Source organism: Rhinolophus hipposideros (genome assembly GCF_964194185.1).
Source record: "Rhinolophus hipposideros genome assembly, chromosome: 1".
In the NCBI taxonomy this organism is placed as follows: domain Eukaryota; kingdom Metazoa; phylum Chordata; class Mammalia; order Chiroptera; family Rhinolophidae; genus Rhinolophus; species Rhinolophus hipposideros.
In genome coordinates, this window is record NC_138047.1 from 56,262,877 (window position 1) to 56,290,479 (window position 27,603).

The 27,603-nt window shown below is 37.8% G+C and overlaps 1 protein-coding gene across 4 annotated transcripts in view; it reads right to left on the bottom strand.

The window, feature by feature from the left end:
- Positions 1 to 21,696: 21,696 nt before the first annotated feature.
- CNOT6L (CCR4-NOT transcription complex subunit 6 like) overlaps positions 21,697 to 27,603 on the bottom strand; it is a 95,442-nt gene continuing 89,535 nt past the window's right edge. For all 4 annotated transcript variants that reach the window (XM_081059690.1, XM_081059692.1, XM_081059691.1 and 1 more), the window contains one exon: positions 21,697 to 26,714. In XM_081059690.1, coding sequence (XP_080915816.1) covers positions 26,502 to 26,714 — 213 coding nt within the window. In that variant the 3' untranslated portion in view covers positions 21,697 to 26,501. The remainder of the gene's footprint in view (positions 26,715 to 27,603) is intronic.

A 27,603-nucleotide genomic window follows, 5' to 3' on the forward strand; every position in this document is an offset into this window, starting at 1 on the left:
ACTATGTTAAATGAAAGCAGTAAGAGTAGGTTTCCTTGTCATATTCCTGAAAAGTTTTTAGCTTTTTATCATTGAGTATGATGTTAGCTGTGGGTTTGTCAAATATTGCCGTTATTGTGTTAAAATACATTCCCTCTGTATCCACTTTGCTGAGAGTTGTTTTTTTTAAATCACAAATGGTGTTGAATTTTGTCAAATGCCTTTTGTACATCTATTGAGATGATATGATTTTTATTGTTCATAATGTTGTCTGTCAAATTGATTGACTTGTGGATGTTGAACCATCCTTGCATCCCCAGGATAAATCTCAATTGATTATGGTGTATGATCCTGTTAGTGTATTTGGTTTGCTAATATTTTGTTGAAGACTTTTGCATCTCTGTTCATCAGGGATATTGGCTTATAGTTTTCTTTTCTTGTGGTGTCCTTATCTGATTTTGATTTTGGTATCAGGTAATGCTGTCCTTGTAAAATCAGTTTGGAAGCATTCCCTCCTCTTCAATTTTTGTGAAGACTTTGAGAAGAATACTTTAACATTTAGTATAATTCACCTTAGAAGCCATCTGTTCCTGGACTTTTGTTTGTTGGGAGGTTTTTGATTATTGATTCAATTTCTTTATGAGGAATTGATCTGGTCAGATTTTTTTATTTCTTCCTGATTCAATCTTGGAAGACTTTATGTTTCTAGGAATTTATCCATTTATTTTAGTTTGTCCAATTTATTGGTGTGTAAGTGTTCATAATAGTCTCTTATGATCCTTTGTATCTCTGTGGTATCAGTTGTAACTTCTCCTCTTTCATTTCTCCTTTTACTTATTTGGGCCCTTCTCTGTTTTGCAGTTTCTATTAAAGCTGAAAATGTGCCTATGACATAAGAATTATACTTCTAGGTATATACTTAAAAAAATGGGTATGTACACACCCCAAAAGACACAATAGCTTTATAATAGCATTTTCATAATAGCCCAAAACTGAAAATAGTAGAAATTTAGTAGAATGAGTAAATGCATATAAATTGTGGCATTCACAAAAAGGAATATTTTGCAACAAATAAAACAGACAAACTCCTGCTATATGCAACATAAATGAATTTCACAAACATCATGTTTAGGGAAAGGAGCCCCAAACAAAAAAAAATATAATGTATAATGTCCTTTACATGACTTTCAAATATAGGGAACACTAAATCGTGCTAGGTATCAGGATAATGATAACTCTCAGAGAGGAAGAGTGTATAATGGTGGGAGAATGGGGTACTGCTAATGTTCTATTTCTTAATCCAAATTCACTTAGGTCTACACTTATTATCTATGCAGTTTTCTGTGAAACACATGCACTACACTTCAACATTATAATTCTTTTTAAAAAGACAGTGTAATTTCATCTAAAAATAAGTTAGTAGTTGTCATATAAAAATTGTGTCCAAAGAAGCTGATTTAACACATGAGCCTCAGAAGATAGATGATATCCCCATGGAAAACATAACTTTTCATTTGGAGCAAAGTTGTAAATTATTTTGCTCAATTTCAATTTTAAGTGTTCTTTGCATTTACAAATGTGAAGTGAGAACTGTCAATGTGTTGACTCCAATAGCAGAAGAAAAATTTCTCAAAGTGTTAAATTAGTCAATTTTATATTAAATTTTTCAGATGCTTCAGAAAGAGTGTCAGTTAGATCAAGTTCAACAATAGCTCATTATTTTCTTCCATTACAGGAAATCAAGGTTAGAAGTTCATTATGATAAAAGTGAAATAGCTATTGTCATTGTGAATGCTATTGTAAATTCAGCTTAAAATTTCAACATTGATTTTCAGTTGGTGGGAATGCAGATTGGTGTAGCTGCTATGGAAGGCAGTGTGGAAGTTCCTCAAAAAATTAAGACTAGAATTATCATATGATCCAGCAATCCCTCTCCTGAGTATACAGCCAAAAAATCTGAAAACATTTATCCATAAAGGTATACATGCTTCGATGTTCATTGCAGCTTTATTTATGGTGGCCAATACATGGAAACAACCAAAGTGTCCTTCGATAGATGAATGGATAAAGAAGTTGTGGTCTATATACACAATGGAATACTATTCTGCCATAAGAAAAGAAGAAATAATGCCATTTGTGACAACATGGATGGATCTTGAGATTATTATGCTAAACGAAATGAGTCAGACAGAAAATGTCAGTAACCATATGATTTCACTGATATGAGGGATATAAAACTGAAAACAACAAAGGAACAAGACAAACAAATGAAGAAACAAAAACTCATAGACACAGACAATAGTTAGTGGTTACCAGAGGGTAAGGGGGTAGAGGGGTGGTAGGTGAGGGTAAAAGGGATCAAATATATGGTGATGGAAGGAGAACTGACTCTGGGTGGTGAACACACAATGTGATATATAGATGATGTATTACAGAATCATACACCTGAAACCTATGTAACCTCACTAACAATAGTCATCCCAAATAAACTTTAATAAAAAAATTTTCTATAATTCAATAACAACAAAAAATCTGATTTGAAAATGTGCAAATAACTTGAATAAACATTTCTCCAAAGAAGATATACAAATAGCCAACAACCATATGAAAAGATGCTCAAAACCAATAATCATCAGAAAAATGCAAATCAAGACCACAATGAGCTATCACCTCATCCCATTAGAACAGCCAGTATCAAAACCAGAAAATAACATGTTGGTAAGGATGTAGAGAAATTGGAACCCTTGTGGACCATTGGTGGGAATATAAATTGGTACTACCACTACTAGAAACAGTGTGAAGGCTCCTCAAAAAGTCAAAATAGAATTGCCGTATGATCCAACAATCCCACTTATGAGTATATATCTAAAAGAACTGAAAACAGAATTTCAAAGAGATATTTGCATACACATGGTCATTGATGCATGATTCAAAACATCAAGAGGTAGAAGTAACTTAAATGCCCATTAAAGTATGAGTAATTAAAGAAAGTGTGGTATATACATACAATAAATATTAGTCAGCCTTAAAAAAGAAGAAAATCCTGCTATTGGCAACAACATGGATGACCCTTGAGAACATTCTGATAAGTAAAATAAACCAGTCATAAAAAGACAAATGTTACATCATAAATCCCTATGAGGTATCTAAAACAATCAAACTTCTAGAAATAAAAAATAGAATGGTGGTTTCCAGGGGCTAGTAGGAGAGAAAAAGGGGGTTTCTGTTCAATGGGTATAGACTTTCAGTTTTGCAAGATGAAAAGTTCTAGATCTGTTGCAGAACAATGTGCAGAGTTAACACTGTTGTACTGTACACTTAAAAATAGTTGAGGGCAAATTTTTTTTTTTTTTTTTTTTTACCAAAAGTGTCCCAGTGAATTCATGTTATACATAGGTTAAATTATATTATGTGTCTCCCTACCTGTGATCTGAAGCTGAATCATTCAACTAAGCCTTCCTTTCTGAAGCAAGTCATCTCCAACACTCCTCAATCTACTCCAGACAGTGAATCTTTCAAAGCTGTGTGTTATGATAAGTCAGCCTGAGGTGAGGGTGCTGGAAAGAACATTCGAACTTCCATAGCTTTGATTATGCTCTTCCCTAGTTTGAAAAGTTCATGGTTTACTCAGAGAACTCATCCATCTGGTGTGGCAGCAGAATTAGGAGTGAAGGGGTAGGAAAGAGGTGACGTTAGGAAGGTCCAATGTTACTCAAAGCCATTCAAAATCTGATCCCTTCCAAAAAGTTGGAAGTTTATCTTCTAGTCAATGGAAAATCTCTAAAAAGTTTCCACAGAAGTGAGTGACAAGATCCCATTTGCGTTTTTAGAAAAATAATTCTAAAAACTGCAATGGATGGATTGGCGAGGGCAAAGCCTAGAAGCAAGAACTGTTGTGTAGCTCAGCTGGTGTCAGCTGTACCTTTTTTGTAAAAAACTTCTTAAAGAAATTGTAGAAGGAATGGATTTAAGAGACGTTTCTGAGGTACCGTTAAGAGGATTTGGTGACTAACAGGGATTAAATATACTTCACCTAGCATAGGGCTTGGCACATAGTATCCATCCAATAATATTCATTTCCCCACCTCTTAAAAGTGTGTGTTTTATAACTAGCATGATTTATCTGTTACTTGGTCACTGAAATAATTATGATTTTAAAATATAAATAATATATTTTCATCTGGGAAAATTTTTATATTCAATGGAAAGTGAAATACCACTTTGGAAAACTTTTGGTAAAATTTTGCCAAATTTGGCAATATAGAGTAAAGTTGAAGATACTCATACCCTAAGATACTGAAAGCTCACTTCTGATTATAACCCCTAGAGAAACTCTCACACATGTGAAAACTGGAACCAACCAAAATGTCTATATGAGAAAAATGGAGAAATGAGTTGTGGAATAGTCATATAATGGCATGCTATAGAGTATTTATTAGCATGGATAAATTTCAAAAACATAGTAAGCAAAACAAAACAAAATAGTTGCTGAGGGATATGCATGACACCATTTAAATACAGGTTTAAAGCCTGTTACATAAGGTTAAATAATAAGGAAAGAGGCTTATATAAAGAAGGGGTGCACACGAGGTCTTAATTTATGATATTTAATTTCTTTGAAAAAAGAACTTGAGCAAGTATAGTATAGTATAATGATTCGATAGAGGTCCTGACACTGGTATTCATTACCAGACTCTTATTCATATGTTTGAAACATTTCGCAATAAAATGTAAAGAAAAATGCAGTATTGTAGTCAAATGTCTATTGTCCTTTAAGTGCCACAATAATGTGTGTCCAGTATTTGCAAAAGGCTTCAGGACAGAAACAGGTTCACATCTATAACCTTGAATGATCTCCACGGAAACAACAACCACCTCAGTGCACCAGAGAGTTCTGAGAAATTGGTGCTTGTTTTGGCTCTGCCATATTGGGCAACTCAATAACTGTCCATGACCTTGAGCAGTTCGTTTTACTTTGGCTCCTCAATTTCTTTACCTCTTTCTCAACCAATACAGCTCAGGGGACAGCCTGAATCTTATAGTCAACCTTAAAAATAATGATATAAAAGACATCGTCAATCTTAAAAAAACAGGGACAGCTATGTGCCTGAGATTCTGGTAATCGCTTTAATTAGGAGGATTAACAGGTATATTCATGATTCATGTCCTATTGTTATCTCTAATCTACCTATACATCATGAAAACAAGATTTAGAAAGGTTAAATAATTTGTCAATGACACACAGTTAAAGCACAGATTTTAATTCAGATACGTCTGTCAGTCTGACTCCAAAACCCATGCGTGGTCTTAACCAGACCCGAGGAGTCTTGGTAGGTCAGATCCATTCTATTAGCGAGTGTCCCCTCTTAATATTCTGAATACGGCGACCATGTAACTTATCCTCCAAACTGGGACACTCTGAGAGTAAAGGGGGCACTATTAATAATTATGCCAGGCGTAAACCAGGACTGTCTCAGGCAAACTGGAACACATGGTCACTGTAGTTCTGATTCTCTAGCAAACAAATTCCAGCAGCCTTTTCAGAGATATCATATAAGCACAGTGGTTTTCTAGTAGTAATCAAGCAGATCTCTCAGAGGCCCAGTCTAAGGTTTTGTTGCTATATTAGTACCAGAAGTCCTCCCAACTCAACTGGCAGAAACAGATGGCTGGAATGGTGCCTTCCGAGGTGCCTTCATACACAGCTGTTGCCTACAGAGGGACACAGCAGCTGTTCCGAAGCCCTTCCACGGTATTCTCTTACTGCCCTACTCATGTTCTGGAGCAGAGTTTCTGCTTCCTCCCTTGCTGAGGCTTAGAGGAAAATCCTGTCTGCAAAGAAGGTTCTCCTGCAAGCCTTTGATATAAGAATAGGATGATGTCGCCCTCTGGTGTTACCAAGGAGGAGCAAGTGGCTACACAAGACGGTCAGGACAAGGGTACTTGAAGAACTGAAGGCAAGGAAAGCAGAGCACTAACCCTTACCAAGAAAGTGTATGAACACATTCTCCTATTTAATTCTTACAACAACTTTGTGAAGTCCATTCTTATAGTCTCCATTTTTATAGATAAGAATAGTCCTCAGAGAGACTAATTTATTCAAAGTCACACAGCTAATTTGAACCTAAGTCTGTCTAGCATTAAAGCCCATGGTCTTTCCTTTTGTCATTCTGTAGGCCATATAAAAAGTGGATCCTCAACTTCTCAAAATATATTTATTGAACTCTATTTTATGCCAGAAATTGAAGTTGAGGATAGGATGACTTATTGCACTTGCAATGCACTCCTACATCTTTGTTAATATTTTCCCACATCGAATGCAGACTGGTGCAGCCGCTATGGAAGGCAGTGTGGAGGTTCCTCAAGAAATTACAAATAGAATTACCATATGACCCAGCAATCCCTCTCCTGGGTATCTACCAAAAAAAATTGAAATCATTTATACATAAAGACACGTGTGCTCCAATGTTCATTGCAGCTTTGTTTACGGTGGCCAAGACATGGAAACAACCAAAACGTCCTTCGATAGATGAATGGATAAAGAAGTTGTGGTATATATACACAATGGAATACTATTTGGTGGTAAGGAAAGATGATATAGGAACATGTGTGACTACATGGATGGATCTTGAGAGTATAATGCTAAGCGAAATAAGTCAGACAGAAAAAGCAGAGAACCCTGATTTCACTGATATGTGGTATATAAACCAAAAACAACAAAAGAACAAGACAAACAAATGAGAAACAAAAACTCATAGACACAGACAATAGTTTAGTGGTTACCAGAGGGTAAAGGGGTGGGGGGTGGGTGATGAGGGTAAGGGGGATCAAATATATGGTGATGGAAGGAGAACTGACTCTGGGTGGTGAACACACAGTGGGATTTATAGATGATGTAATACAGAATTGTACACCTGAAATTATGTAATTTCATTAACAATTGTCACCCCAATAAATTAAAATATATATATATATATTTTCCCACACCCTTCAGAAAAATTCAGTCTTCCTCACTGATCTTGGTCTCTCTCTTACTTATGAACCTCTTACCACTGTCTCTGTAACCAGTTTTCTCAGTCACTTTACAGTCACTGGTGCATCTAATTTCTCCGTCCACCATCCTTGTATTACATAATAAACTGTCTGAGAGCTTAGACTATCTTTTTTTATTTTTTTCATTTCAAAGCCCTATAGCATTTTCCACAGTGCTCCACAAAAAAATAAATCCTAAAGCAATTTGTAGAATTTGGACTGCAATAGATGTCAGCCATTGTCCTTGATGGGATTTTAATTCCAAGACATTCATATTTTCTTCCAACTTAATAACGTCCCACTGTATCCTCTTACAGAGTGAATTAGCCACGTTAAATGTCTCATCGCCTGGAAAGACTGAAGCTTCCCTAAGTCACATCCACATACCGGTGAGAGCATAGGCCAGTGAAGCTTAGAATTGGGAAAGGGCTGGAGGCATGCGCTCTAGCTACACCCCCACAGTGGAGGCTGTGGGGGCAGAGCTCTGCCATTCTTGTCTCCATCTTCCTTCATTTCCCCATCCCCCTCCTGCATACGTGGGAGTGAGTCTGTGTTACCCTAGTACCCTTCTACCCTCTCATTCAATTGCTCCCTTAAATAGAAGCTTTCTTCTTTTTTCCTTTCCCTAAATGGCTTTCACTGATCCTAACTCTGGCGTGTCTTCTGTTTTCAGGGAAATGTGGCTAACCTTCTGACCTCTATTTCTGCTACAGACCAGCTGTCTTCCCAAGGGCCGTGTGTTAACCCTGTTTAAGCAAGTCTTTCAATTCCTGGGATGCTCAGTCAGCAGCGCCATCTGCTAGGAGTTTAACCCCTGGCTCCCTGGGTTTTAACAGTGGAGGTGGATCAGAAACCCAAGCTCCCACCTGTGGTCAGGTCTAAGCCACATAATATTGTAGCGCTTCTCTGCAACTCCACTCATTCTAAGCGTCAGCAAAGTAGTTTTGATATTGAAAAAGAAAATTTTTTTAGCACATTTATGGTAGTTTCAGTGGTATATAATAGCAAAATATTAGAAGCATTTTATATTAGGTTGGTGCAAAAGTAATTGCGGTTTTTGCAATTATTTTTAACCTTTTAAACAGCAATTACTTTTGCATCAACCTAATATATTCATTAAATATAAACTTCAGCCTTATGATAGCAAAACCAAAACATTTTGAATAGTTTTATAATGATCTGTGGTTCTGAGTATATTTATTAACCTGGGTAAATGCTGAAGTTATAATGTTAAGTGGAAAAGTAGGATACAAAAATGAATTGAAAAGTAGTCATGATTTTGATATATTTTCATCCAATCATTTTGTCCTGCACATATATTCTTAAAAACATAAAAAGAGAACTTCAATTAGTTTAAAAAGCACTGTTACATATTCACAGTAATAACAAATAATGCAAATACAATAGCTGGGCTGTAGGTACAATGTGTTAACCAGCATGAACCCACAGAGAACAGATGTAATAAACCATCCTTATTGCTTCCACCAGTTCCTGGAACTCTTTCTTCTACTACCAATTATTTAACACCACCACCATAAAAAAAAATCTACCCTTTCATTTCTTTCCTTTCCTCTTTCTCTTTCGTTCCAAAGTTATCCGAGGCCTTATTCTTGGCACCTCTGAGTCACAGATAAGCGGAGCAGAAAAGCAGAACAAACATTTCTCCCATTTTATCTTTTCACCAAGACCCTCCTCCTTGCATCTGTGAAAAGACACAGGGCACTGTCACTAGAGAAAAACTGGTTGCCATGAGTACACAATTCCATTAGAAGATGAGTCCCACCACTGCATTTTCAGACAGACAAGATCAGAATTTTGTACAGTAATTGCCTAATTCTGGCAAACGGGCAAATACATATTAACTTGCTTTTAAAAACTGTAACATAAGTCACTCTCAGGCCTTTGGCACATATCCTGAAAGGATTTTCTATTTCTCTTTCTGGTGTTTGTTTTCAGGATAGGACAAGAGACACTGGGAGCCCACATGACATAACACTTGTCCCTCCAGACAGCTGAGTATTTCCACAAACAGAAAATGGCATCTACTTGGAGGAACTACTTTAATAGGTATTTAGACAGCAGGTGGTTAAAACACAGTTCAGCCCTGATAAGGAGCCATTTCCAGTCATTCCATTTATATTCAGAATGTAATCAGGTCAGAGGAATACCCCTATATATCATTAGAGAAAAAGAGAGGGTCAGTGAGAGCCAGTAACAAAGCCCACCCATTGTGGACTGGAATTTGAAGAGGAAGGATACAGACGAGAGGTACAAGGTTCAATGAATCCCTTGATAAGTTTTCTACTGTTAGTGTGAATTCTCATACTTGATTAATTTATTGTTCTGTGTGCCCTTAAGGGAAGGAAAGCTAAGAACAAAGGGCAGCTGTTAAATAAAGAGAGGCTCAATAATTAATTCCCCTCTCCCATATAACATTTTTTAAATATTTGAAGGGCTGTCATATTTCCAAGTCTTCTTTAATGAATTTGTTTAATAAACAGTTATTGAGGGCACTCTGCCAAGATGAAAAAAAAAAAAATGCTCCACCTCCCAAAAATGGAAAGCTGCAAAAAGAATCAAGTTTTTGGTATCCTCTCGCCTCCCTAACTTATGCTATGCATTTCCTAATGACTCTATTTTTCTTTTCTCAAAAAAATGTCTACAAGCTGGCCTGCATCAGGATAGAAGAAATGTTCACATTTTGCCTTTTTCATATTGAATCTAACATTCAATGTCACATGGTTTGTAAGTGGTGAGTTTGTAAAGTCAGATATTTATGGTGATTACCAAAGATATCCCCTTAGTTCTAATAAAAGGCGTTACCATGTACAAAGGAGAACCTGGTCATGTGGATAACATCCAAGACACTTCAGAAACAACTGCTCAGGCCAGTTGTGTTGAGGAGAAACCCAATCTGGAGGGTTAAAAGAAGTACTAGCACATTCTCATGCTCTCAGTCTCTCTAGCAAATCTTTCCCCCTTCTACTGAGGGGAAAAAAAGGAAGGTGTAATAAGGTAGTTCCATTTCTAGTTTTTTGCGATAACCTTCACACTGAATTCCATCGTGGCTGCACTAATCTGCAATCCCACCAACAGTGCACACGGGTTCTCTTTTTTCCACATCCGCGCCAGCACTTGTTGATTTACTGATGGCTATTCTGATGAGAGTGAGGTGGTATCTCATTGTGGTTTTTATTTGCACTTTTGCAAATAAATTAGTGAAGTTAAGCATTTTTTCCTATGTCTGTGGACCATCTGTATGTCCTCTTTAGAGAAATGTCTCTTCATGTCCTCTGCCCAGTTTTTAATTGGGTTGTTTGTATTTTTGGTGTTGAGTTGAATGAGATTTTTTATAAATTTTGGATATTAACCTCTTATTAGATGAATCATTGACAAATATTTTCTCCCACTCAGTAAGATGCCTTTTTGTTTTATTGCTGGTTTCCTTTGCTGTGAAAAAACTTTTTAGTTTGATGTAATCCCATATGTTTATTTTTTCTCTTACATCCTTTGCCTAAGAAGATATATCAGTAAAAATATTACTAGGGGTAATGTCTGCAAATTTACTTCCTATATTTTCTTCTAGGAGTTTTATGGTTTCGGGGTAATGTCTGCAAATTTACTTCCTATATTTTCTTCTAGGAGTTTTATGGTTTCGGATCTTACATTTAAGTCTTTAATCTAGTTTGAATTTATTCTTGTACATGGCATAAGGAGGTGGTTCAGCTTCATTTTTCTTGCATGTGTCTGTCCAGATTTCCCAGCACTATTTATTGAATAGACTGTGTTTACCCCAATGTAAATTCTTGCTTCCATTGTCATAGATTAAATGACCATGTACATATGGATTTATTTCTGGGCTCTCTATTCTGTTCCATTGATCTGTGTCTGTTTTTATGTGGTATCTCAAAAAACTGGAAATGGAACTACTTTATGACCCAGAAACTCCACTTTTAGGTATGTATCCAGAGAAATCCAGAACGCTGATTCAAAAAAATATATGCATCCCTATGTTTATTGCAGCTCTATTCACAATAGCCAAGACATGGAAACAACCAAAATGCCCATCGGTATACGACTGGATTAAGAAACTGTGGTACATTTATACAATGGAGTATTACTCGGCCATAAAGTAGAATGAAATCTTTCCATTTGCAACGATATGGATGGACATAGAGAACACTATGCTCAGTGAAATAGTCAGATGGAGAAAGACAAATACCATATGAACTCATTTATATGTGGAATCTAAAAAACAGAATAAATGAGCAAACTAATCAGAAACAGTCTCAGAGACATAGAGGAAAAGTTGAGTGTTGCTAGATGGGAGGGGGGTGGGGATGGGGGAGAAGTTGAGGGGATTAGAAAGCACAAATTGGTAACCATGGAGATAAAAAAGACAGTTTGGGGAATATAATCAATAATGTTGTAAAGATTTGGTAGGATATCCAATGGACACTTGTCTTATTAGGGAGACCATTTCATGGACAGTGTAGATGCCTGACCACTGCAGTGTACACCTGAAACTGAAGCTGAATAATAATGAATGTCAACTATAATTTATCTATCTATCTATCATCTATCTATCTATAGTCACAGGATGTGGAGTACAGCTAGAGAATAGTCAGTGGAATTGTAACAGCTACATATGATGTCAGAAGGGCAGTAGATTGGGGGAAGGGGCTTATCACTTTGTGAGGGGTGTAAATGTCTAACTAATATATTGTTTTGTACACCTGAAACTAATATTTAAAAAAGGAAGATGTTCCATGGATTATTGGATCAATGCCTGAAACTAATTTCCTGATCACAAGGTAGGGAAAATTCTGAAACATAAAGTACTTTGTTTTTACTTTTTTCTAAAGCATGGTATAGAATGTCAACTTTCCAAACTTTCCAAATTTATCTAATTTTTGGTAGGTACAGTTCACAAACTATATAAGGGCATAAGCAAAAAGTTGAGCAAGGATATTTGAGGCTTAGAATAAGACTCAAAGAAAAAGAGAGTGTTCCCCTTTTCCCCTCATAGAATATTTTAATGATGTGGAAATACTAAAAATAAAAATTAAAGTTTCCATGGAAATAAATCTCTCAAAGCAGGATTCTCCATACTCTCTCCTCTCCATATGTTTAGTACTTCATTTTCACACGTCATTTGTGGTCTACTTAATTTAGACAAATCATCTTGGATATGTAACTGCAAATCACTAAAGAGAGCCAAGCTTATAGGAGGGAAGGTGTATGTTGTTCTTCAGGTTTTCTCATTTTCTCAATTAATAGCTAAATTTTGAATAAAGTCACCAAAATAAGGAAAGTACTTAGGTAGAATCTTATTTAAAAGCTTGCTACTTTAAGTAATTTGATACCTCTCATAAGATGACCTGTGACGATTTCTTCTCTATATAAAAATTATGTAGGTAGCCCTACCAGGTAATAATGCGAGGATACCATATGATTCACCTGACATTCAAGTTGTTACTACTAACAACATATAAATACAGTCATATATTTGCAAGCTCTTCTGAAGCAAGGTCTGGACTGTATCATCTCTATGAATCCACCCACAGCACAAAGTGTGCACATAGCTACAAGAAATGGATATACTTTTCGTGCTGTTCATTTCTCTGCCTGCTCTCAGGTTCATTGCCATCCTTCACTAGTTCTGCCTGTATCTCAGGGTCTACATTTCCCAGGGTCCCTTGATAAGTGGCTTCTGAGTACTTTTTGGCAAATGGGAAGCCTCGCTGGATTACTTGGGAGTGGGAGAAGAGAAGCAGCCAGGGTATTTCACGCCCCCTTTCCCTGCTTTGGTGGCATCTCTGGTAGTGGATGTTTCTTCCATAACACCTAGTTCCAAGGAGATAATCATTCCTGTGTATTTCAGATCTCACGAGATAGCCACTGAAATATTCCAGCTCTCCTAGATGACTCAGCTTCTGAGTGGTAGTAACCCATTGTCCGCTCGCTGTACGTTCCAGCCACCAAAATGGCGGTAGCGGTTTCCTGCTTTTCCTAATTTCAGGGTTGCCTCAGTATCGTATTTGGCTTCCCCAGTTCTTCATTACCCGTGTAATCAATCCCCTGCACTAAATTATCTTGTGATACCCAGAGTGATGTCTATTTTCCTAAATGGCTCCGTATTGATACAGCTCTCGCACCAGGAATGGTCACAACAAACTGATACTCAACATGGGACTCCGGGATTGGGTTGCTACCTATCTAACCATGAAGGCAGTGAAGACCTCCTTCCAAGCCAGAAATGAATACTAGTAAATTGAATCATGCAGTGGCATCATAATTACTTGAACTGTAAGAAGTGGTTTCTTGAGACACAGTATAGGGTGAAGACAAGGCTTTGGTCAAGTAACTGATACACTTGACCGTTATGATAATAATTATGATTAACAAGAATTATTACATGATACGGGTGCTAACTGCCCTGAAGAGTGTACACAAAGAAAAAGATACTGAACTTCTACCACAAAACCTTAAGTTATACAGTAGCCACATCCTGTAGCCCCGTAGCCACAGTGCAGGCATGGCTGAGAATCAGGCCCAAAGCTTAACAACACAGCCTGAAAAGTTGCAACATGAGTTAAATGTATAGTCCTATCAGGTATTTTATGCTAATATAAGACCCTGGAGGGAAAGGAGCATTCACTGAGGCTTTGGATGGTGACATTTGGGCAAAGATGAAGTTGTGAAGTTTTGAACTCTGAACTTGCCAACTCCCGGCACCTTCCTGGCTAGCAGAGCAGTTCTCCTCTTATCCATTTGTCACTTTAACACCTAAGCTGAGGCAAACAACTTTTCCTTTCGTAAAACCTTTTACATGACTTCACTTGTGGCAGTTGCTGTAGAAGAGGATGATTATTCCCCACAAAACACATTCCAATCACCCGTCATTGTCTCTAACCTCATAACAGCAATTCTATCCCAACATAGCCCAGAGGATAGAATGCAGGACAAGCTTCAATAAGAGACAGCAAATCAAAAACACCTGCCCGGCCCAGTGGCTCAGGCGGTTAGAGCTCCATGCTCCTAACTCCGCAGGCTGCCGGTTTGATTCCCACATGGGCCAGTGGGCTCTCAACCACAAGGTTGCCAGTTCAATTCCTCGAGTCCCGCAAGGGATGGTGGGCTGTGCCCCCTGCAACTAAGATTGAACACGGCACCTTGAGCTGAGCTGCCTCCTGGATGGCTCAGTTGGTTGGAGCGCATCCTCTCAACCACAAGGTTGCCAGTTCAATTCCTCCAGTCCCGCAAGGGATGGTGGGCTGCGCCCCCTGCAACTAGCAACGGCAACTGGACCTGGAGCTGAGCTGTGCCCTCCACAACTAAGACTGAAAGGACAACAACTTGACTTGGAAAAAAGTCCTGGAAGTACACAGTGTTCCCCAATAAAGTCCTGTTCTCCTTCCTCAATAAAATCTTTAAAAAAATAATAAAACACTAAAGGAGTTGCAGAACTCTGTCCAATATATTTTCCAAATTTATTTTTATTTTAAAAAATTTTGCTTCTTTTCATTTGTTTCATTGAGTCCAATATATATTTAAAAACTATCATTTCAAGTGCTCAGTGAGGCTAGTAGTGAACATACGGGGTAGCACAACATAAGCAAAGAAATCTGGAGAATCCCAGAGATGGGAATTTGGAGTGGATTCATAATGTGCAAACTGTTTAGCCCTCCTAACCATATCTTCGCCTTGAAGAGCCCAGAAGACACTCCACTCACCACGGTATTAAGGAATGCATTGGTGAAAGAAGCATATTCGTAATAAAGGAGAGTTTCATCCTGTTACGTAGCAGCATAGGTTGTGGTTGTACTGAAGTTTAAAATGGTTACCAGTAGAGGAGGATTCTGGAAAGATGGCCGAGTAGAAAGTACCAGGAATGTCTCCCTACCTAGACAACAGTTGTACTGGCAGAATTAGTGTGACATAACTATTTTAGAACTCTAGATTCTACCAAAGAATTGTAACTTCCAGGGGATGGGTTGGAAGGTAAACTGTGATTAATTTTGGTCAATCTTAGCCTTTAGCATAGTAGCAGCTACCCCACCCCCAGCCACATGGCAGGCAGCTGTGCACCTGTTGCTGGAGCAGCCTGCACACAGCCAGGGTACGCAAAAATGATCCAGTCCTCCAAATAATCGGGGATCATTGCTCTGATTTCTGGCTGCTTCTGATCACAAAGATGTGGACAAAGATACAGGCAGCCAATGCTGTTGCACATCACCTCACTGTTTCAAGCTCCTCTTCCTCTGCTGAAGTGACTTCCAGGGAATTTAAAGGGCCAGTGCCCTTCCCCCACCACCTTCATTTTTCTCCTTCCCCTTCTGGGAGCCAGAACACTAGAACAATTCAAAGCAACCGCATTTACAGGTAAAATTAGAACATGACCATGCATGCCCAAGGAAAGGTACAGGCTCAGAAAAGGCTCAGAGAAGACCTTAAGTTTACACTTCAGGCTGATCCTTGGCAGACTGACAACCTGAAACATTCAAAAAACAAAACAAAAATGCAGCAAACACTGTGTAAGGGGGAGACTCTGATTACCAAAGTTACCACGTATTACATTTAAATAGCTCCCTTAAACAAAAAATTCACAAGTCATACAAAGAAACAGGAGAGAACGGCCCATTCAAAGAAAAAAAAAAAATCAGCAAAAAAAGACTTGACGGCAGATCTACCGTGTTTCCCCGAAAATAAGACCTAGCCGGACCATCAGCTCTAATGTGTCCTTTGGAGCAAAAATTAATACAAGAGCCATTTGTTATGTTATGTTATGTTATATATTATATTATATATTTTAATTATATAGACTGGGTCTTATATTAATTTTTGCTCCAAAAGATGCATTAGAGTTGATGATCCGGCTAGGTCTTATTTTCAGGGAAACACGGTAGACAAGGACTTCAAAACAACTGTCATCAATATGCTTAAAGAACTAAAGGAAGATATGGAAAAAATAAAAAAAAAAATGATCAAAACGGAAATTTCAGTAAATAGAAAACAAAACAAAAAAATTTCTGCAACTGAAAAGTGCAATAACTGAAATGAAAAATTAACTAGAGGGATTCAAAGACAGATTGAGCAGGCAGAAGAATCAGTAAACTTGAAAAGGACATTTGGTAGGATGAAGTGTCAGGTGCCCCCCACAGTTGCCTGCAGAGCTCAGGAACTCACCACTGAATTGGCTTGCCCTCCCTCCCCATTCAACTATTCCCAGTCCCACCCTTGTTTCTTGAGATCACAACCCCCTATCAACTACCTGCAAGGAAGATGTCTCAGGCTCCGCTCTTTGGCGAAACGTAGGCTAAGACAGTCATTTCCAGAAGCAGCCCAAGAAAGCAAATGTTCGAGATTCTGGACCTGAATCACTCTCTCGTCATTCTACTGCTGGCTGATGACTCCAGGGTGCTTTTCACTGGAGATGGGTTTGAAGTGTAGCTGGAAAGGGCAGTTAGCTTATGTGGGAAGCAGTGTGGCGCAATGGTAACGTTAGAAGTATGGGGTTGCCTCATATTCAAAACTGACTTTGGACCCCTTGGGAAAAAATGACAGCCTCAGATTAGCCAATTACAATTCAAATCATGATGTGAAGTCAGATGTATCCAGAGAAGTGTTTAATGACCATTATTGCAAAAGCCACGGGGCAAACAGTGCTAAAGATCAGGCCCAGGACTTGTGTAATAGTAGCAGAGCCACGAGTATGGGCAGTTTTCAAGGTTGTTCATTCAAAGTGAGACTAAAACCTGGGATGAGGACATGTGGTAAAATAGCCAGAGAGGCTTGAATCTGCAGATATCCTTCACCCTTCAGGGCCCTCTCCCTTGCTAAAGGAAAGAAACTTCCTGTTACCTGGATAACTTGCAAAGTTTGCACGTGTAGCAGGTACCTCAAAAGATGACACTTGTCCTCGTTAAGATCCAGCCATAGCCCCTGTCTTTGAACTCAAGACCAGTAACTATAGTGACATCACAGCACAGCCTGAGCAAAGGAATAGAGCACCTACAGCAAGAGAAAAGAGCTTTCATATCCAAGGAATCCTAAGACCTGGGCTAATATTATAACCAAGAACTAAAGAAACATGTGGAAGTGGATCTTAAAAGTATTGGACCAGAGAGACCCAAATAAGACTGCACAAAGGACAACTTATTGACATGGTAGCATGTGTCGAGTGATTCAAGATTTAAATTCTTAGCAAGAAGTCCTGGAGGCAGTCCTGATGTCCTGCTGTCATGACACCTTGAAACTTGAGGCAAGTTGCATTCCTTGGGAAGTATATTCTGAGATGGAGATTAGTGTGCAGGAAAGGTGTTAGTGATTGCTCTCAGAATCAAACCCTGTGAAAGGAATGAGAACTGACCAAGGTAGTAGATGGGTTACGATGCAGGCTGAATGAAGGCACCCTGGGGACTCTGACGATGGGATGGCCCTTCCGGGGTGTTGAGGTGGATTAAGAACGAGGCTTTATACACACACACCTCACAGGCACTGGATGTAGGCTGCCCCCTAGAAGGGGTCACCTGGGGCTCACAGTGCTGGTGTACAAGCAAAGGGTCAGCACATTGATGAGTAGGTGGGCTTGCAGCTACACAATGGGAGGCAGGCAGGAAGAAGCATGTCTGGAACCCAAGGGACTCACTGGGCAGCTATTTGTTCTTTCATGCCCAGATGAGTGGGCAAATTCAGCACCATAGCTCCAAAATTGTTGGGGTGAAGGTCCGGTTTGCCTATCTTAAGAAAGCAACCTAGATCCCCTGATGTGTTGGTGCAAAGCTGAGTAAAACCTGGCATGCATAACAGGAGAGGGAAAATGACAAATATGAATCATAGCCTCAGAACCAGCTGTAACAGTGGACTGTACTTGTGCCACCAGGTACAATCTCATTGAGATGCCAGCCTGTGATGACCCAGAAGGCTGTGATGAAGTGGGTGTAACTGGGGTCCAAAGAGATCTCAGTGGTACCAGGGGTACACTGTGTCAGACCCCTCTGTGCTCTGCCTCGATTTCTCTCAGCTGGCTTCCTCTCACCACTGCCTTGCAACCAATTTGCACACAAGGGTAACGTAAGAGCACTGCCTCAGCCACACCAAATGTTTTGTTTTCTGCACCCACAACCCTCTCTTACTTACAGGATACCTGCAGGAACCTGCTTAGTGAATATGATAGATGAACAAACATGGAAAGGAAAAGGAATTAATACCCATGGAGTAGCCCTTGCCTCATGGGAGATGGGAGCCTGTAAATAAATTCCCTCCTCTCCCATCTCTCATGAAAACATTGTATTCTGCTCCTCAGACAGCTTATGCTGCAGCTTGTGCCCCTGCTGCCCACGGAAGTGACAGGCTCAGTAATGCATCCCTGACTTGGCTTTCTCTCCTTCCTGAGTTCCTTCTTCCTTGCCCTCTACTTGGCTTTCGTGGGATCACTTCTCCCACTTGCGTGCAAGCCTTTGTCTTGGTATCTATTTCTTGACACAACCACTTCATGAGATTTAGTTTCTTATGCTCACTTTACCAATGAGGATACGTTTTATCCAAGGTCACGTGGTGAAATGCAGGCCACTCAGTGAATGTTGTAATCACCCTATCTTCTATCTGAAAATCATTTTCCACTGAAATACCCCTAAACATAATTTTCAGAATTCCTAATTATTTCATTGTGCCCTTTCCTCCCCCCACTCCAAGATTCTAAGATTTAAGATACCCTTTCTCTGAAGAAAACACTTCAGTATTTTCTCGTAGGTCATAAACAGAAGAGGGTTTGGAATGTTGACTTCTGTCTTTACAATCCCCCATAGATATTTGCTGAAGGAACTTACTCTCTGGGTCTTGGTGCATCTACCTGTTGATTTTAGTCAACCCTGGCACCTCCGCAGATGTGTCTGCGGGTGTCTAGCACTCAGATGGGCTAGACCGCACCATCATAATAACACGCCTTTATTGTATTAAGACTCTGAGGTTTAGCAGTTGTTTCTCTCACATCACGTCCTATGTAGGTCAGTAGGGGAGCTCTACTCAAAGTCACTCAAGGATCTAGGATAAGAGGTTTGATCTCAACATATGCTTCCATGATCATCAAGGCAAGGAGAAGGAACATGGCACATTGCGCACTGGCTTTTAAAGTCCCACTCTGAAGTGACACATGTCCATCTACTCAGATTTCTTCAGCCAAAGCAAGTCTCATAACTATGACTAACTTCTGAATCTATTCTAAACAAAGTATTATTTAATGAGTAATGTAGTTTTCACCAAAAAAAAAAAAAAAATAGCATGAATTTGCAATTTTTTGCCTGAATGAATTACCTTGGCTCTGCCTACTTCACTTCGTAAGACAGGAACTGACCTAAAAGCAGACACTTTATACTGCACACGTAAAGAGCAAAAAACCAAGACAAAGGTATGCAGTTGCAAAATGGCCATTTATTGCCTACAGGGGAAGGCAAGGGAGGGAGAGAAGGGGAGTACACAGGTGCAAGGAAACAAGCATATATTTAGCCCTATACATCATATGCGAGCAGTGCCCAATCTCCAAAATGGAAAAAGTATTTTGTCATCTGACAGTAGTTAAGGTTCTTAAGCACCTCCCTTCTGAGCTGCCACAGGATTTAAAAGGCAGGACTGCTTTGTTTAGTCAGTGTTCACATTAATGAAAAAATACTACCACCCAACTGTGTCCTTTTGCACAAATATTTTGTACAGTGTCTATTGTGAAAAACATCTCAGCTGAGCAGTTTGGTCAAGATTCGGACCTCATCAACTGTTTAACTGTAATAAATAGAAAAATAAAGCAGCTGGTGATTTTGTCAGAGAGAATGTGTTCAGTAAGTAGAACCACTTTCTCCAGGGATGACAGAGTGTTAAATGATTAGAACACCACAGAACCACTGTATTAAACATTAAACACTAGTAAGCTACAATTACATGGCACTTCATTAAATCTTCTAATAAAAAAAAAAAAGAAAATCTTAGATTTTAAACTGATTATTAGAACACAATAACAAACTAAGTTAGTGCTAGACTTTTTCTTAGGACAAAAGCAAAGTAAATATACAACCTAAAACAGAATTTCCTTTAGCATAATATCAATAGAAACTACCACGTATTCAGGGAAAAAATTATCAAAACATCTTGCTCAGTTTTAAACTCATGTGCTTTGCTTTCCAACCATTAGTTACAGAAACACTTTATAGGCCACAGAATGACTTGAATGTATGCAAAACAATGAATTCAATGCCAAATACTGAAAATAAATGAACCCTTCCCTATTCAAATGGCAAATTGAGTGGAAGAGTAGATCATCTCATGGACAATGAGTTGGCACTTGTTTTATAGTTGAAAGAAATCACAACAGAAGATACAAATTAATCCATTGCCTTTGACCAACACCTTGGCCCTTTCCGAGAGAAAAGGGACATACACACTCTTTCTCTTAAAACAAAACTCTGTCCACACCACCACACTCCAGAGACAACAAAAACCAAAACTGAAATGTTCATCTTCCTAAAAATATTCCAACTACTACAATGAACTCTATTCCTCAGCTTCTCCTAGGTGAAAGAACTGCTTGCATTTGGACAACTGTACGAATGCCCTGGTGCACTTCTCAGTGCTGCTGGTGTTTAAGAAATTGGCCACTCGCAACACTGAACCATTCCAGATCCAGTGTGCAGTAACACAGCTATCCAAACCCCACCTCACAAAAAAGCTGGCAGAGCACCGCTCAGGAATTTCACAGGTAAGGAAATATATTTTTAGCAAGTTAAGCACAGAGAAAGGACAGTACAGTTTCTGAATAAATACACACCCAGAGTACTGTACCACTTACTGCATCAAGATGGAAACAAGCAGCAGGAAACTAAACCTGTTGAGTAAAAAGCAAAGCCATTGTTTGACACATCAATGCTGAGCCAATTGTGTGAGTTAAGATAACTAATTAAACAAACGTGGTACATATAAACATTGATAGCCAGAAAGAAAATACAGTCATATATCAGTAATTAGAAATTAACACAAAACTGCAATGAGCAAGAAAGGACCGCTTCTGAGAGGGCTACCAATGATTTTTATGCTTCAGAGTTAAAAGCGACAGACACACAAATGGGGAAATTAACTAAATTAGGGGTGATTGTTAAAATAACAATAATTAATAGGTGCCAAACTATGCCTTCTGAAAGTTTCTGATAGCTGAATGTACCATGCCAAAAGAATCATATCATTTAGCATTTGCAAACCCTTTTCATCACGTGATGTATTTCTGATAACGCAATTTCTAATTTCAGTACAATGCTGAGTTTATACTATGTGCCATGAAACAACATTTAATATGCAGAAATGTCCTTATTTCATATGCTTTAAAAGTAAAAACTACTTTACTTAAAAAGTTCCATTACTTCAGTGAGATAATGTTTACTGATTAAAACCTCAGCATGCTTGTTTTCCTTTGGTTCCAAGAATAACCCAAGTCTAACCAAACAAACTTATGCCAAAAGAAATTACTAACTAGGTTGATAAAGCTTGCTTTTCCTGGTGTCTCCCTATTTTTTACTTGGGACTTGTGATTCAACAGAGAAACTTACATAAAAAAGGTATTTGGTTAAAACAAGAAGCATGCCATGCTCTCCCTTACCACCTCTTGAAAATAAATGTTTGGGTTGTTTTTTTTCCTTTTTCTTTCTGTGGATCTTGTTCAGAATACCCTACAGTATAGGTATAACGGTTTTCTTTTTTTCTTTTGACCCTTGAATTTTAAAGGTGACATTTATACAATGAAGATTTGCACATCGCTCTGTAAAATTAAAGATGCTGCTGGCATCCTGTTCTTAAACATATTACAACTTTGATAAATAGGCCAGGTTAAAGATGTGTTAATTTACTTATGTTTGAATTCAATTTGGTGATCATGAGACTGTTATAAATTTAAAGCACCCAAAGCAACCCTAAGTATAAAAGTTCTCATCTGTGTACAATTTCAAAACTTTAGTTGAAGTTTCTGGCTTAGAAAAATATTCTAATTTCCCTAGTTAATTTGTCTACCTATAATGCAGAGTTCTACAAACATGATACAATTCAGAAGGAAAAGGTTAAACAAATCTTCCACACATTCAGAAAGGTGATTTTTTTTTCAAAAAAAAGGGGAAGGCAGGTGAGAAAGAGACTACATTACCAGTGTGAGAATTCACATTTCTGTCAAAATATATAGATGAGTGCTACTTTGAAAACGTGCCATAAAGTCTTTGCTTGCTATGAAACCATTATTGTTATGGCCTGCCAAAGGTATCAGAAAGGCATGATGTTTTCTGTGACCGAAGCTACTGGTCAGTACGTTTTACAAAGTTATTAAAAATCCCTCAGAAACTGAGAATATAAGACCTTAGAAACAAATAAATATTAGGACCCAATTTTTATTGCTAGAAAATCTAGCCTTGGATTGGGAATGATGAACCATATGCCTCTGGTTCCATCAAAGAAAACATTTAACCTACTTTTTCTTGTGCTTTCTCTACTCCTTGCTATTTGATTTGAAATTATAGATGGCATTAGTGATTTTAATGAAACTCTTGGAAATGCAAATACAAACTTGATTTTGTCACCTATTTAACCGTGTATGCTTAGGAGATGCAATTTTAAAATGGAACACCATGTTTGCCCATGTTCCAGTTTTAATGTGCCACATCCTCAATTCTAATATAACTTGCCATAGAATCAAGTGATATGAGCCTTAGACATCTTTCAACTTTCTCCCTTGCTTTTCTGTGATTTAATATATAACTAAGACACCAAAGAATTGGGACAAATTAGAAATGAAGCTTTATATTTCTGCAAACTACAACACTAAAACACAGTGGCTTCTTTAATACATTCACACAGGATGCTTATTAGTAAAATTAAATATTTGCCTATTAATATCAGAAAAGTAATTTGAAAACAAAGAGCTTGGAACAAGGCAAATGGGAGGGGGGAAAGCTGGTCTCAGAACCCATTGTGCCATACCTGACTGTAACGTGATATTCAAACAAACGTTCACACGCCTTACATCAAAAAAATGAAACAAAAATATTCAGCTACATTGTACAAAATTTTTTTTACATAAAACATCATAAATCTTGAACAGATTTACTATATCTGAATTCTAAAAAGTTGCGTCTAGAATGGTGCTGGGATTCTGTTCTCTGCTTGCTTTTAGGCAGTGCTGTTGCTTAAAAGTTGACACCAGGCACAATATTTTAAAACAAAGTCAACAAGCAAGGAGCAGTAAGTGGATGTGAGCCTTTCCCAGATGTCAGTCCTGAGGATGCTGCGATATTCCCCATCAGATGTAAAGCTACGAGGCAGGTTCTGATGCCTGAGAGTGGGTGACTTGCTTGACATGCACTCGCATGACTGTGGGAATGGCAAACAGTGCGCTTTTCCCTTCCTCAAACAACACTGTTTTAATAAATTGAAAGAACACTCCAGTTCTTCGATAAATATCAGAAATCATATTTAACAGTAAAAAAAAAAAGCACATTATCACGATCTGAAAATGCCCACATTTTTTTTTATCTTCAGATAAAATATGCAGCAGCCCTATGGCATAAAGCTTATTAACTTATTCCAAGAACTAGAAAGTATATGAGCATAAATATTTTACTTTCATTGAGCATATACCATATGTCATTCACCTCTTCCTTTTGGCTTCTCACTGCCAAAGTTCCAAATGGCATGTGTTTTAACAAGACAATACTGAGGAGAGCAGCATTTCTGATCATCTGAATTGGCAGCTCAAAACAGATACCACTCCTTTTACAAAGGGAACAAAGGGTAAAGGGTGTCTGAAATTCGGGCAATGGGCTAAAGGGAAACCGTGCACATGAAATTTGGGTTACCATGCCCCAAGTGTGTGTGCCACCCAAAACATAACACAATTACCCACTTCAACAGAGCTACCACCAACATTTACTAAAACCACATTAAAAATACACAGGATTATGAATGGTTTGAAAGAGTGCATTTGGAAGCAGAGAGAACCCAATTACACACCTTCCTGCAACAGAGTGCCTAGCTCATACACAAAATAAACTTAAGCTGTTTACAATGTTTCCCAATTGTTTTTATTTTTCCCTCTACATTAAACCATTAAAAAAGTTTTTTATTAATAAATGGGCTCCTCTGTGGTTCATATACAATCATAAGTGAAACTTTAAATTCCATTTTATACAAACATCTCAAAAAATACTGGGAGTGAAGTATGGTAGGAAATATTGCTCACATTGCTAATTAACATGCGTATATGAAAGGAGGAAAATGTTCTGTTAGTGCATATACCTCCAGAGCAGAAAACCCACCCAAAATAAAAGACTTCAAATAAAATATACAGTAGCTGATTACAAAAAAAGGTAATGTCCACAAAATTAAGTTTTTCATGCTATTCTACTTTCCAGTACTATGCTTCAGGTAATCAATTTGCATGGCTAGATGTTGAATGCTTGAGGTATATAGGAAGGGATACCTGCACATTGAGGAAAATCTGTCATCTTAAGGGTTGTTTCTTTGTGTGTTTGTTTATTCTGGTACTTTAACATTTTTAAAAGAATATTTTATTTACATCAAACTTTACTCAACTACAATGACATTCCAATTATAATAGATGACAAACAATGCCTCATCACTAGGCACTTTTAAAAGGGAGTTTAGGCTTTACAGAAACCTTCTGATGCAATTCCATACGATATCACATCATCCCACCACCCTCATCCCACTAAAATTACCCTTCAGGGGAAATATTACATTATATAGCCTGATTAATTTACTATGGAAGAAATCAGTATAAAATGACCAAAGGAAAAGCATCATTTAAGACTAATAGAACAGCCTAAAATGTCAGGTTTGAAAGAAATTGTATATATTTAAAACTAATTAAATAATTTAAATTTGACCTGTACTTTATATATTAGTGAGACACAAATATAGGCTATTTTCTTTTAAAATTTCATTCACATAATGGAAAATTTCTTGTTTATTAAAAATATCACATTTTGAGACTAGAAACAGTAAAGTGCATGAAAAGTTTAAAATATAAATTTCAGAAAATTCTTATAGCAGCAAAAAAGCAGAATAAAGAAAAACTTAAAAACACAGACACAACCTTTTCCTGTTACTGTGCCATAATTAACATCAAGTAGCTAACCAATTTTTCCCCCAGAAAACGGTATTACCTTCACTGCCTCGAGTCACAGATTTTCAACTGGACCCTCCTGGGCAAAAAAAGGATTCCAACATATCTAAAGAGCATCAACAGTTGGGAATAAACCAGTAGCTTCTTAATTCAACCCTGACAGACAACGGAAACAAAGATTAAAAGCATATAATGGCCATTTGGCAACTAGAGTCAGGAAAAATGATCCAAGGTTTTCAATGACTCCCTGTTTCCTCTCTCCCCCAAATTCTTTCCACTGTCACCTCAAAAAGCCAAAACCAACAGCCACCTGACCTACTTTGGGAAACCCATGAAATACTTGTGTATAGCTTTCCCCTTCTAAAACTTTGATGAGGGCCTTTTCATTCAGTAGTTATTTTTTTAACATTTGACTATAACAGCAAAAATGACACAGATCATATAATATCTGTTTTCCCAGCACAACCAAACAGAAAACAGTGGATGGGAATAATGAAAAATACTGGACACTATTTTGGTAAGCATCCTAAAGACACCAAATTCTATTTTCAAGATGTGTGGCAAATGAAATTACCTGCTGTTTCCCTATAAATAAACTGTAGAGAGAGGCTTAGAATACTTCCAATAAGGCTATAATAGAGGAACAAAATACAGTGATTCCTCAAAAAACAAAACAGAACAAAAAACCAACCAGCCTGTTAGCCTAACAAACTGTCATGTGCTGTTAAATGCTTGATTTTGAAAGCATATTGTGCAACCACCTTTAATTCCTCAATTTTTCCTATTATGGCTAGAAGCTATATCATTGCTTAAGTACAGATCTAGCAAATTTAAGTGCTTTATAAATGTGCAAATGACTCAGGGAGCCAAAAATCAGTTTGTTATAATTGAAAAAAGTTTTCCCTAAAAGACATGCTCCAGTTTAAAATCTTACAGTTTTTTTAAAAGGACTTTTACAAAAATGGTTGGCTTATTTGAAACCATTTAAAGGAAGGTATTTGTTTTGAAAAAAACAAATACATTGTTGTTGGGCCTCGAATTGGTGATTTATCAATTATGAATACTGACTGCTAATATAATATAAAGAAGGTCCAACTTAAAAACATGTTAAATTAAAATTTTGGAAAGAGAGTAATACTTTGGTTCCAGCCCTAGTGCCAAATGATACCAATATGCACAAAAATATACAAAATCTTATAGCAAACACATAAAGGAACCCGAAGAAGCAGCTTAAGGATGGCCATACTTCACTCCTACATACTTTGATTTACAACTGTACAGGTCCATAGCAACAGATACCCCGTCTTTGCGGGGCAGGACTCCACTACCTCCGATTAGGCAAGTGAACACCATTGACAAGAGGCAGGAGTGGAGGGTGGAGTTCAAGTTGTGTTAACAGTGAGAAGTGGTCTGAAGGGATGTGAGGGTGTGGACACCCAGTGATGTTGTTCTCAACCAGCCATTGAGGATCTAAAGGCCCCAGGACACCAAGCACGTTCATATGAGTCTTGGAATAGAAAATGTAGTCAATCACGCCCTGGAAAGAGATTGGGGGTTGGGAAAAAAAGAGAACATATGCTTAGAAATAAGAAAACTCAAGATATCTTAAGAACAATCTGTAATTTGTAAAAGCCAAATCCCTGAGTAACCTGTACTCTGGTTATCTTGACAAAGTGTCAAGTGGCTCCATAGGGAAACACAGCGCCCTCCTGGAATCACAGTCTCACACTTGTGTGTAAGTGGTGGAAGCAAATTGAGAAGCTAATCACACCACGTTAGAATTGGCTTGCTTGGGTTAATGAAATCTAATATATCAGTATAAACATTATGGAAGCTGCATTAACTCTAACAGTTATAATAAGCAGAAAGCAAGGATACTTATATAAATATATATGTGGTTAATGAAAAGGTATGATACAAATTGATTCCTTTAATGATAATTCACATTGTTTTCAATTATTTGCACATCAAGGTACCTAAACAGATTGTAACGAAGCCATGTGTAAAGCATGTTTTCAAACTTGCTAATCCTAGTTCAGCTTTCCCAGGTTTGTTACATACATATAAGATACTACATATAGTTAATTGTTCTAATCTGTTCTTTAGTTTAGAATACTCTTTTTTTTACAAATCCTGGCATACTCTAAATTCTGCATTTCTTGCTGCATAACGACACCTTAGCAAAAAAATATTCAGCAGGGACTCATAGTGTATGTTATCAATTGTGTCTCTCAGAATTTGTGTGATCAGTAAGTTTTAAACCTACTGTGCTTTTACTGCCCCAGTCTGAGTAGGAAAGAGAGTAAAGTCAAATTTTCTTCCTACCTATATCAAGAGAGCTTGAGCACAACTATGGAAAAATAGGTTCACATCTGGAAGTACCTATTTACATAATGAGTTGCAGCTAATATTTTATATGGTATCAC